At 45.2% G+C, this 12,900-nt stretch overlaps 1 protein-coding gene across 3 annotated transcripts in view; it reads left to right on the top strand.

Annotated features, from left to right (window-relative positions):
- LOC138537982 (coagulation factor XIII B chain-like) overlaps positions 1 to 12,900 on the top strand; it is a 1,433,866-nt gene that overhangs the window by 1,223,773 nt on the left and 197,193 nt on the right. For all 3 annotated transcript variants that reach the window (XM_069641496.1, XM_069641495.1, XM_069641494.1), the window contains one exon: positions 1,525 to 1,722. In XM_069641496.1, the coding sequence (XP_069497597.1) occupies positions 1,525 to 1,722 (198 nt within the window). The remainder of the gene's footprint in view (positions 1 to 1,524; positions 1,723 to 12,900) is intronic.

The raw sequence follows: 12,900 nt of genomic DNA, 5'->3' as shown, positions 1-12,900 counted from the left end.
TTACCCACAAGCTCCAATTAGTCCATCATCTCTCATCGGTCAGGCCCTTAGCCAACGTTTCTCCTTTATGGATGACCTTGCAGCCTGTTCTTTGCTCTGGGATCTTTAAGGGAGTGTGGTTACACCATTATCTTCATCCGGAGCTTAATGAATGGCCTTTGTTTTTACCCTCTGAGTCATGTGTGAGGAGACCAGGAATTTGTCCATTTCAACCTCTTATTTACTGTTATTTAATGTCATTGTACTAGGTGCTATTACTTTCCTCAGGCTTCAGAGACTTGCTCACTCCACCTTGCATAGACTTTCTGCATTTTTAATTGTCCAATATTTGACTCTTGCAGATGTTTTCTTCTTTACTTAATTTAAGAGAAATATGTCTTACATACATCGCTTATCCTTTTGACTCCCCTTGTGCCTTGCAATTATTCCTTGAAGTAGCATCCTTTATCCCGAGCCAAGAGGCTCCTCTTCATTCTCCATCCTTCACACAGAGCTGTTTTTCCAGCATCTCCCGTCCCTGCAGCCTTGGTCTGTTTCTGAGATAGCTTGGTTAGATTCAATATGAGTCTGACGTCCATCTTTCCATCATGGCTGCTCTGGTCACATTATAGGTTATATCACAGCAAACTTCTACATGTCTTATATACCTATTTCTTCCGACATATACATTTACTTTGCCTCTTCTCACTTGTTTCTTTGATACTCATGAGTTCTTCAGACTTGCTTACATGTTTCTCTTGTTGCTTCAGTTACATCTTTTATTCTTTTGAATATCCATAGATCGTTTCAGTGAGTCCATAAATTCTTCAAAACTCATTGCAGTATGTCGACATCCATCTACTGTCTCAGTACGAGGGCACGTTCGATATGGCTGTCTGAGTACATAACCTCTCTTGTGCACTTGATGCAGCATCGGGACAATGCTTGGTGTCATACATACAACTCGTTCATTGCCATTGCAACATGATGGAGGTGTGGGGGCAGAGCTCATCAGTGACTTCTTTGTCTGCTCCTCAACATTGCCTCCTCTGGTCGAGTCCTCAACCACCTCCTCTTCCTCAATCTTCTGTCCATCGTGACTTCTTCAGGATCCACACCTTCGTCATCACCCCCCTCAGGTCACTAGCCTTCTTTATATGCTCATCCATACTCCAGGTCATGTGACAACATTCACTGGTGGTCTGGCAGAATACCCAACATCCGATATAGTTCTTAGGATCCTTTGGGTAGAAGAACCTCATTCCTGGGTGTGCCAGCAAACTTTTCATTATGTTTTCATAGGTGGTGTCGTCAGTCTGTGGTCTGTGACCCCCTTTCACATCGATCATTATTGATGCATAATAGTGACATATACCACTTCTTTAAAGGTTGATTATTAAGCAAATCATTAATGTGCAGTGCTATATCACAGCTGTAAAACTGTCAGAATCTTGTATTTTTGTAAAAGCGTGTTTGATTAAAGCCTTATAGTTTATGAACTTGTACACATACAACTATGTTTATGTTTTTTTTGTCACTCTACAGAGCATTGCCACTTCTCCCGGTCTGAAATGGACAAGAACAATTTAGAACTGTATCAGTCTGAAGCAATCCAAGAAGTTGTTATGCACAAGACATCCATTGATTTTAAGTGCAAACAAGGATACATCGAACGGCCCTCTTCGCAGCTCTCTGTACAGTGTAACAATGGGACAATAACATATCCATCCTGTGTTTTAGCTAGTAAGTGATCACTTTTTTTAACTTCTATTCTGATGCTGTAAAAAAATGTACTCCCATGTTGTATTGTGCATTACATCGTACACATAGTTTTTCCAATTACTTGTACACTGCGTTAGTGTCTTTCTCTTCTGAAACCAGCCTTTTTCTTAAAGTTCATCAGTACACCATTACACTTGGTCCCACATGTGGATTGGTATTTCACCCGGGTCTCTATTCTACAAAGTCGTGTTCATAATTGTCTATTACACAGATAATTACACCCCAAAACAGCCATACGTTGCATATGAAGAGGGATTGTGGCACAATTTTGAATAATGCTGCAATGCCACTTAAGAAGGAAAGTATAAAGTGATGTGGTATATTCTGTAGAGTTCAGTGATGTCTCTCAGAAGAGACATAATGCAGTGTAGGGGTTGGCACTACTGTTATTTGTCAGTCTTTCCGGATCAATGAGTTTCAAAACTTCAAATTTGTATTCTTTGTGGTTGCTTTAGCCTGGAGCTACCAGTGAAAAATGGTCCTATGACACAGGGACCATAACAATGCACAAGAACATAAATAAGGTGACTCCACCTTATTAGTACTGACGCTCTCAGTTGGCCCCCGAAGGAGCTGCAAAGAGTTAAAACGTTTGTTATTCAGATTGATCTGGTAACTGTAAATTCATTTCTTTGCAATGTTTGCCCATTAAGTTCCTTCTGAAGCTTATGAAAAAAATGAAAGAAATGAAAATGAATCTTATAAGTTTACCAGGAACTGTTTAATGCACATTCCTGTCTAAATCTTTAGTCTTGTTTCGAGTAGCGAGGCAAAACAATAATAGCAAAAGGCCATTAAGGGTACATGTGCCAATGCATTTCGGTAAAAACCTTCTTCAGGGAAGTACACTTGTGTTTAGTGTCATGCTGTTATTTCAAGCTTATGGCATTTGACAGAACAGATTCACAATAGAACCAAACATATAGCGCAATAACCATGGCTTTAAAGGATTGTAAAATTCAAAAATGACATACCAATGTGTGCCAAATATGTTCATTGATTGGTGTCATCCCGAATCACAAGATAGAAGAAAGAAAGAAATGCATGTCAACTACATTTGTATTTCAGTTGTTGCCTTAATAGCGCTTTTACAATCTAGAATGGAAGTCTTGATTGTTCCTCGTTCTATGCATACAAAGTGTCTTCTAACATGATCAGTGCACACACTGAAAGTGACGCGGCATATGTAGAGAAATAACATCAATCAACCTATGAACTTTCTGTGCGTATCTTGTGTGGGCTCCAATCTGACTGGCACTCACCTCTCGTCAGTATTCTGTGTAGAATGGAGCCAAACAAAGCTGTGTTGTCACGGGTGTGCGCCGGCTCTGTTAGTATTTATATGTCACCATGGTGACGGTACGAGGCGTCGTGTTACCGCGCGCTTGCTGGAGCACGTACGCCTCGCGCCCCACCCCCTGTGGGGTCACGGATGGGCGGGGATGTCGCAATGGTAACGTCCAAAGCCTTAGCGCAATGCCAGGGCGTAAATCACTGGCTGCATGATCCAATGTCAATATTCACAAAATCTGATGTTGTTGATGAAAATACTACATGCTTTTGTATCAAATGGAAGGGTTTCAAAACGAAGCTCGTGTACAAAATTTTAACTTTAACCAAAGCACAGCTCCATAAGTCCGAGTGAGGTTCTATATTTACGAACACTCGGCGTAGCTCTATCCATGGCGCGTGTGTGTCTGATTGAAATATATGCATAAATACCGAAACAAGTTTGCTTGGTGTCCCAATTTTGAAAAATACGGCACGCATAGAAAAAACAAAAAACAAAATTTCAAACAATTTTTCAAACAGTTAAAGTCAGGTATGGGGAACATTCCCAGTCTACATGATTCAATCTGAGAAATCTCATAATAGTGTAAAGTCACCTAAATGTGGGTAACAATCAGTGCAATCATGAGGTTAAAGGTATATATGCAAAAAGTGTGCAAGACTTGGTACCAAGAGTATGTGGAAAGAGTACAAAAATATCAATGTCCATGTGGTTATAGATAGCACATATAGTTGATCTCCTCATTTAACCCTTTTGGTGTCAATGAGCTGATTCTGTCGATCCAAAATGTTTCTCATTGATCGAGTCTCTTTTGTTGGTTCTCATGTTGATATCTTCTTTGCACTACCTCAAGGATTACAAATCTGATTTGAGCCAGGTTGTGCTTTTTTTCTTGCCGATGTCTGGCTACCGCTGAGGTGATATTCTGATTACGTATGTATGATCTTATTCCATCTTGTTTTGGCCGCCCTTTGAGATTGACCTACATAATAGAGGCCACATGGGCATTTTATAGCGTATATGATGCTGTGTGTGTCATTGGTTGCAAAGCTCTTCCATCTGATTTTTTCTCCTGTGTAGGGGTGATTGATTGATTCCCCTTTAATGATGTATCCACAGTTGGTGTAATTCAGGCAAGGAAAGGTACCTATGCGATCAGTGCTTTTCTTTTTCTGTGGAGGTCTTGTGTTCACAAGTCGGTCTTTGAGTTTTTGACTGCGTTGGTAGGCGAAGGTAGGAATATCTCTAAATAAATGTTCAACTCTTTGGTCACATGTCACTGTGTTCCAATTCTTCTTGATTATTGTTTTGATGCGATTACTTTGTCTTGAAGATTTTGACACAAAAACCATTGGAGTTATAGTGTCTGTCTTTGCTTTAGACTTCAATAGGTCTTCTCTGTTCTGTGTCGCTGCACTTAATTCTGCTGCCTCGACTTCTTCTCTTGAATATCCCCGGTTTTTGAATTTTACAATCCTTTAACACCATGGTTATTTCACTATATGTTTGGTTCTATTGTGATTCTGTTCTGTCAAATGCCATAGGCTTGAAATAACAGCATGATACTAAACACAAGTGTACTTCCCTGAAGAAGGTTTTTACCGAAATGCATTGGCACATGTACACTTAATGGCCGTTTTCTATTATTGTTTTGCCTCGCTACTCGAAACAAGACTAAAGGTTTACACAGGAATGTGCATTAAACAGTTCCTAGTAAACTTATAAGATTAATTTTCATTTCTTTCATTTTTTTCATAAGCTTCAGGAGATACTTAATGGGCAAACATTTCAAAGAAATGAACTTACATTCACCAGAGTAATCTGAATACCGAACGTTTTAACTCTTTGCAGCTCCTTCGGGGGACAACTGAGAGCGCCAGTACTAATAAGGTGGAGCCACCTTATTTATTTTATTGTCTCAGAAGAGACATCTCAGGCAGGCTAAAGATTCTGCTGTGTGCAATGATGCCTTTCAGAATGGCAAAGGAAGACCTGGATGCATGGTCTGAAATGATGCTTCTCAGAATGGCAAGAAGAGACCTCAATCCAAATTCTGCTGGTGCATTGTAAACTATCTCGGCCCACTTCCCCCGAGGCACAGTGCATAAAGTAAACACCACCCAGCACTGGGCCATTTCATGATGCACATGTACGACCCATATCCTGAGGTGGTCCGAGGTTGAAGTTTTTTGTGAAAATGTGGCTGGACCCATGTAAACCTGGATGAACAATGGTCTGAATCCACAGTATCCCCACTACCCGAAAAAACAAAAACATGGTTAGTGAAAGAAAAATGATTTATCACCCTGTGCAACTTTTTATATTAAATATTTTACCCCCTCTGCTGGGCAGAAGTCCAGTTTCAGGAGACTAATTTCAGCTCTCTACCAAGTAATGCCGTATTGGGGCAAAGGGTGGACAGTTGTTCCAAACACGCAGAGGACTGATGTCCAACCCTGTTGAGCTACCAGGACAGTCTTAATAGAAGGACAGGACAGGAAAGCATTTCTGCTTTTGAAATTAAACTGTGATTGTTTAGGAATTTAAAGGTGCCATTTTCCTGGGTACCAGATTTTTGCACTGAAAAATCAGCTTAAATGACTTTCAACCATATGAGAAAACATGGGGCTCTAAAACAATTACACAAGTGGTGATTGCCATGAAAGTGTTCCTGCAGTGAGGGAACTGATTGCAAAACCTATAGTGGTAACTATAAAAAGCACTTCTGGTAATCATCAGCTTTGGTTTAACATCCCAAACCTGCTATGCAACTAGCAACAAGAGATGGAACCATCATTAGAATCCAACCGTATTACGCAGCAATGTATTGTGCCTTTTTTTCACAGAGCATTACTTAACATTTTGAAGGATTAATATCTGTTAACCGTACCTGTTCCCATATGCCATTTTAGAATAACTTAATTACAACCGCTATCTAACTAAGGTCAAATGCCCTGGTGGTAGTGAATCATAGCACACACCCATGCCCGTGATGTATGCTAGTCAAACCTACACCCCTGGTTGTGACGTGAGCTGACGACAAAACTAAATGTACTCCTTATGCATTTACAAAATCACCTGTCTCCATGCAAATGTGGAAGACACTCTGGGAATATATAACAACATTAATTTCCTTTGAGCCAATTAAAAAAAAAGTTGTATACATTTTTTTCAGGAATTAATTAAAGCCGTCAAGATGTCAAGTGGTTTTCGTTTCTATTATTTGGAAATAAATATTTAAATGAAATAGTTGTCGTTTGTGCGGTATAGCAATCAAACAATCACATAAGGTGCCCTGATCATCACTGTTTTGGTTATACTTTTATGGAAATATAGAGCATGTAGCTCAGTGACATGAGCATCTCCCACCAAGGCATCGACATTCTCATGCAAGGCAATAGGCAATTTTACTTTCAAAACAAGTGGATTTTCCTGTGAAGTAACCTCCTGGAATACAAAGAAAAAGGGGCCCAACATCGAGTGCCACCGCCTGACTACAACTACAACCCATTCCACAACAAGATGAACGACTATGTGAGGTTTTCCATGAAGTGCCCCTCGTTGCTTTGAGATAGCCATCAAATCTCAAACAAATAATGATAACAAGCACTTTAAGTCCACATAGCATAAACAGTGTAACCATGACATGCAAAAACTCAAGATGTCTAACTGTTCAACATTTCTACAGTTTCGATACAATCAAGATACCCCACACTGGCAGGATTACAAAATTACGGGGCATTTCACATGTGCATCCAGCAATTTTGTGTATCTGATTATGTGTATGAAATGTCTTAATATGGGGGCTAATATGTTGGAGAAATTGGTCAGAAACTACATAATCGATAAATATTCACAGGCAAAGCATTGACAGATTCGGTAAGGACACTCATCAGTGAGCCCTTTTAACAAGCAAATCACACCCTTGAAAACTTTAATATCGCAGTCCTGAAAGGTACTGCACCATATCCAGCAGGCGACCGAGAGGGCAGAAGCCCTTCTCTCCCAGCACCTGCACTCCAAACTGCCCATGCGGGCGCATCACATCACGCTGTGGACCATCATTGCATCACAGGTATCAGCGCTACCTTTGAATACCTGGATGCACTAGGAATACCATACCACTGCACTGACGCCGCTGCCCATTTGCAACGCAGTGTTTGCATTCACTCAGATCAGCTGTTCGTTGTTTGATCCGTGCAATGCCTGGCCCCAAAATGGCCGGCGCAACACAGCCTCAAAACGAGGCTCGCCCAAGTTGCTAGGCAACGTCCTTGAATGTCGGAGCATTTGGCGCGAGCGGGAAGTGTGGGAGAACACACCCACTTGAGCACAACACTGGAAGGTGGCGGAAGGAGTTTGCACACTCAGAGAAGGCGGACCCAGGCAGGGCGGAGCAGTGACTGGGTGGAGGGTGCTGGGTTCGAGGAGGAGGAGCGGTCTCTGGAGACGGATGCAAGGAGTGAGAGTGCTCAGAGGAGGTGGTAAGAATGGGTAAGGGGAAAGGGTAGGTTGGAAAGAAAGGGGGGGTGGAGGAGGAGGAGGAGGCAAAGAGGGGGAAGACATCATCTGTGAAATCTACACCTGTGGAGGGGGGGAAGGGGGAAATGAGGGATCGCAGCAGATCCCCGCAGAGGGATGATGAAGGGGGGCTGGTCCGGGACATCTCAGGTTCGGGGACTCCAGAAAAGTGCGCTTTGAAGGGGCTGGAAGCCTCAGTGAGCGGTATGTCTGAGGAGAAGATGCAGTCTGATAGTGTGTGGAAGGTATTGTTGAAACCTGAAAATCGTGACAAGACGTTTCTGGGGGTGAATCCGACGGAGATTGCTAGATGGTTGAAGGCAGCAGTGGGAGATGTTTCCCGGGTACAAGTGGTGGCTGGGGGCCAGTTGTTGGTGGAGGGGTCGGATGCTGATAGCAAAGCAAAGATTCTGGAGGTGCGTTGTCTGGGTAGACATGCGGTAAGAGTGTTTGATCAAAGTGGAGTGTCTTGTAAGGGGGTGCGGTATGGAGTGCCGGTGGTTATGAGTATGTCTGAGGTGGAGGAGCAACTGGCGGGAGTGGGGGTGGTGGAGGCGTGGAGGTTGGGGAGGAGGGATGCACGTGGGGATGTGGTGTCTACAACTGTGGCAGTGAGATTTGAGAGAACGGAGTGTCCGGAGGTGGTGGAGATGGCTTATCAGAGGTATCGTGTGAAAGTATATGTGGCAATGCCATTAAGGTGTTATAAGTGTCAACGATTTGGACATGTGGCGAGAGCATGCAGGAATGAGAGACACTCTGGGAGGTGTGGTGGAGATCATGATATAAAGGAATGCAAGGTGGGGACTCCGGAGAAATGTGTGAATTGTGGGGGGGAGCATTCCTCCGCGTTTAGGGGGTGTGAGAGTTACAGGGTGGCGAGAGAAGTGGTACAGGTGAGGGCGGCGGAAGGTTTGTCTTATGCGCAGGCTGTTGCAAAGGTGAAACCAGTACGGGTAGTGAGTGAGGTGAGTGAGAAAAAGTTGGTGGTGGATGAGGTTGTGGGAAGGAAGAAAGTGGTGGGTGAAGTGAAAGGTGTAGAAATGGTGGTTGTCCCGAAAACTGAGTTTTTGTGCTTTATAGTGAATGTGCTCAATCTGGCTCAGGGGAATATGTCTATCAGTCCATCAGATCTTACGAAAGGAGTGGTGGAAGCTGGGAGGAGGTTTTTGAATGTTGTAGATGTATCAGAAGAAGATGTGTTTAAGAAGGTTGCTAAAGTGCGGAAGCTGAGTGGGGTGCCGGAATGAGGATTTTGCAGTGGAACGCGAGGAGTTTGTTGAGGAATGGACAGGAGTTGAAAGCGGTGTTGTGTGAGGAATTGAATGTTGACGTGGTTTGTATTCAGGAGACGTGGTTGAGGGGTGATTTGAGATTTGTGATACCAGGTTTTGAGTTGTTTCGTAAGGATAGGTTGGAGGGGAGAGGGCGGGGTGTGGCTTTAGCGGTTCGAAAGGGGTTGATTGCAAGGGAGATTGTGGTGGATGGAGCCGTAGAGGCGATTGGGGCGGCGATTCGGGTAGGAGGATCGGAAGTATCGGTGCTGAATTATTATAATCCGTGTGAGGTGGTGGAAGTGGGTGTGTTTACTGGAGTGATAAGAGGACATGTGGGACCATGTGTTTTGTGTGGCGATTTTAACAGTGCCAACACCTTGTGGGGTAGTGATAGGACAGATACGAATGGGGAACTGTTGGAAGACATGGCGGATGAATTGAGTCTGGTATTGCTGAATGATGGGTCAGGTACGAGGTTGGATGTGAGGACTGGGAAGCTGTCGTGCTTGGATTTGACCTGGGTGACTGCTGCAATTGCGGGTGAATGTGATTGGGAGGTGCGTGAGGATGGGGACATGGGGAGCGATCATTCTGCTATTTTGGTGACTGTGAGGGGTGAGGTAGGGACCAGGTCACGTATGACTGGGAGTCAGTTGAATTTTAGGAAGGCTGATTGGGAGGTGTATAAGGGAGTGTGTCAGGATTTGATTGTTCCAAGGGGAAGAGAGGGGGGGGGGTGGATGAATGGAATGAGCATCTGGTGCAGGGAATGAGAGCAGCGTCTGTGGCAGCAATTCCGGAGATTGAGAAGGGGAAGGGTGGGAAGATTGAGGTTCCTTGGTGGTCGGTGGAATGTTCAAGAGCAGTGGCGGTACGAAAGAAGGCTAGAGCAAGAGCGGTGAGAACGGGAATGTTGGTGCATCTAGTGTCATATAAGAAGGCTAAGGCGGTGGCGCAGAGGGTGATTAGGGAAAGAAAGCGAGGGTATTGGAGGGGCTATTGTGGGTCCCTGGGGAGTGATTCTGGTGTGAGTGAGGTTTGGAAACAGTTCAAGCGGATGTCCGGATTAATGAGGTCGCAGGGTGGTATGTCTGTGTTGTTGAAAGGAGAAGAGGTGATTAGTGAGGATGGGGATAAGGCGAATTTGTTGGGGGAGTATTTTGCGGGGGTTCACAGTTCGAGGAACTTCCCAGAAGAGGTGAGGATACGAATGGGTGTGGTAGAGGAGGAGACGCAAGAGGTGGTGGCGAATGTTGGGCCTTGGGAGGAGCAATATGAAGTGTCATTTTCGATGGTGGAGTTGAATGGAGCGATTCGGAAGGGGAAGTGGTCTAGCCCTGGGGTGGATGGAGTTATGTATGTATTTTTGGAGAAGTTGCCTGAGGAATGTAAGTCAGAGGTATTAGCACTGTTCAATGAGATCTGGAAGAGTGGAGTTTTGCCGAAGTTGTGGAAAAGAGCGATTGAAGTGGCGATTTTGAAGGGTGGCAAGGTTCCTACGGAGTGTAAGTCGTATAGGCCGATTGCGTTGACTGTTGTGCTGTGTAAGGTTATGGAACGGATGGTGGTTGAGCGATTGGGGTTTTATTTGGAGTTGAATGGGTGTTTGAGTGACTTTCAGAGTGGGTTCAGGAGGAATCGGTCGGTGGCTGATCCATTAGTGAGATTAGTGACTGGGGTGGAGGAGGCATTATGTGATGGAAAGTTGGTTGGGAGCGTTCTTTTTGGATTTGGAGAAGGCGTATGATATGGTGTGGAAGGGAGGGTTGTTAGTGAGACTGTTGGAGATGGGTGTGAAGGGAAGAATGTTTCAGTGGATCAAGGCATTTTTGGCAGATAGGACCTTTCAGGTGAGAGTGAGGGGGGTGCTGTCTGAAGTTTGGAAGATGGAGAATGGGACGCCGCAGGGAAGTGTGATTAGTGCAATGCTGTTTAATGCGATGGTGGATGGGTTGATTCGGGCTTTGGCGGGAATTGGGTGTCAGGTGGATTTCTTCGCGGATGATGGTGTGGTCTGGGTAAGAGGGCGGAGTTTGTTGTTGGTACAGAGACGGTTGCAAGCTGCGATAGTACGCATGGAGGAGTGGTATGGGAAATGGGGCTTCTCGGTGTCTGTAGATCAAAGTGTGAGTATGGTGTTCTCAAGGAAAAGAGTGCAGCAGGAGTTGAATTTGGTTTTGAAAGGTGTGAGGGTGAAGAGCGTGGAAGAGTTTCGGTACTTGGGGGTGATTCTGGATAGAAAGTTGAATTGGAATGTGCATGTGGATGGTGTGGTGGATAAGTGTAAACGCAGGCTGAATTTGTTGCGGGCGGTGACTGGGAAAGAATGGGGTGCGCAACAGAAGTGTTTACGAATGTTGTATAAGGGGTTGATTTTGAGTGTGATGGATTTTGGGTGTCAGGTGTCAGTGGGTTATACGTCATGTCAGAAGTTGCGGTTAGATAGGGTACAGGCGAGGGCATTGAGGGTGTGTTCGGGTGTGATGAGGTCCTCTCCAGTGAATGCGGTTCAGGTGCTTGTGGGAGAGATGCCATTGGGGTTGAGGAGGGATGCGTTAAATATGAGATGGTGGGTGAAGTGCAGTGCGAAGAGTGTGGCTCATCCGGTGCGTGAATGTTTGAAGTATAATTGGCGGTTTGACTATTACAGGGATCGGTGGAGGAGGAAGGGGGCACTTTTGGGTTTCACATGTGGGAGAAGGGAGTGCAGTGGGGTGTGGGTGATTTGATGATTGTGACAGATACGGATTTGGAAAGAAGGCCGAGGTGGATGATGAGATCTCCAAAGGTGTGTTTGGAGTTGGCGAATGTGGTGTCGAAGAAGAGAGGTATGCGGGGTGAGATCAAAGCTTTGGGTCAGGAGTATGTGGCAGGAAAGGAAGGATACAAGGTGTTTACGGATGGTTCAAAGGATCCTGTGTCTGGGAGAGTGGGAATGGCGTATTATCTAGAAAGCATTGGGGAGTATAAAATAGGACGACTGACGAATGATGTGTCTATTTGTAAGGTTGAGTTGGTGGCGATTGCATTGGTGATTGATAGAGTGTGTGAGTTGGGGTATGAGAAAGTGGTGGTGTTCTCGGATTCATTGAGTGGGTTGCAGGCGATTGTGGCAGGGGATGGTGATAGGAAGGATGTGATTTTGGACATTAGGATGAAGATTGATCGGTGTGTGCGCGGGGGTATGGATTTGGAGTTGGCGTGGGTTCCCAGTTACAGTGGCATTTTGGGAAATGAGTTGGTGGATCTGGCGGCGGGTGAGGGCATGAGGAGGGGAGCGGTTGATGTGAGGTTGCCTTTGAGTGTGGATGAGGTGAAGGCTGTGATGGTGAGACGGGTCCTGGATGAGTGGCAGGAGAGGTGGGTGAGTGGGGTGAAGGGCAGGTGGATGTTCTGTGTTCGTGGGAAAGTGTCGGTGAAGGTGGATGCAGGGAGTTCAGAATGGAGAAGGGGGGAGGAGGTGATGCTGAATCGGTTGAGGATAGGTCATGTGGGGCTGAATGACTGTCTATTTCAAATAGGGAAGCGTGAATCAAGGGACTGTGCGGTGTGTGGGGTGCCTGAAACGGTGGGACATTTTTTGATTAGGTGTGAGAGACATGTTGCAGAGAGAGAATTGATGAGGGTTCGGTTGACTGCGTTGGGTGTGGCTGAGCTGAGCGGGAGGGCTTTGCTGGGAGGTGATGGGGAGAGAGGCAGGAGGAGGAGTAGTGTGATGTTGGATTTTGTGTGGCAGACGGGGAGGTGGGAGGAGTTGTGAGTTTAAATGGAGCTAAATAATAATTAGTGGGTACGGTGCACATCATCCTATAGGATGGGGAAGCGCCTGCGTGGGTCCGCCCACGCCTCCGATAATTAAGAAGAAGAACGTCCTTGAATTATATGCCGAAATATCCGCCGGCAGGCGGAAAGAGCCGGCCACCCGGAAGAAGGCCACAGGAAAAAGGCCTTGTTAGCCGTTGTTCGGCAGTGGACGCCGTTCTCTGCACCACTCTGCCCCTCAGGTATTCCACATCCGCTACTACATACTGTTATACTACTGCAAGATTT

The sequence above is a fragment of the Ambystoma mexicanum genome, chromosome 1q, assembly GCF_040938575.1.
Source record: "Ambystoma mexicanum isolate Mex_15411 chromosome 1q, UKY_AmexF1_1, whole genome shotgun sequence".
Lineage (NCBI taxonomy): Eukaryota > Metazoa > Chordata > Amphibia > Caudata > Ambystomatidae > Ambystoma > Ambystoma mexicanum.
Note: the sequence above shows the minus strand (reverse complement) of the source record. Positions and strands in the feature narration are given on the sequence as shown.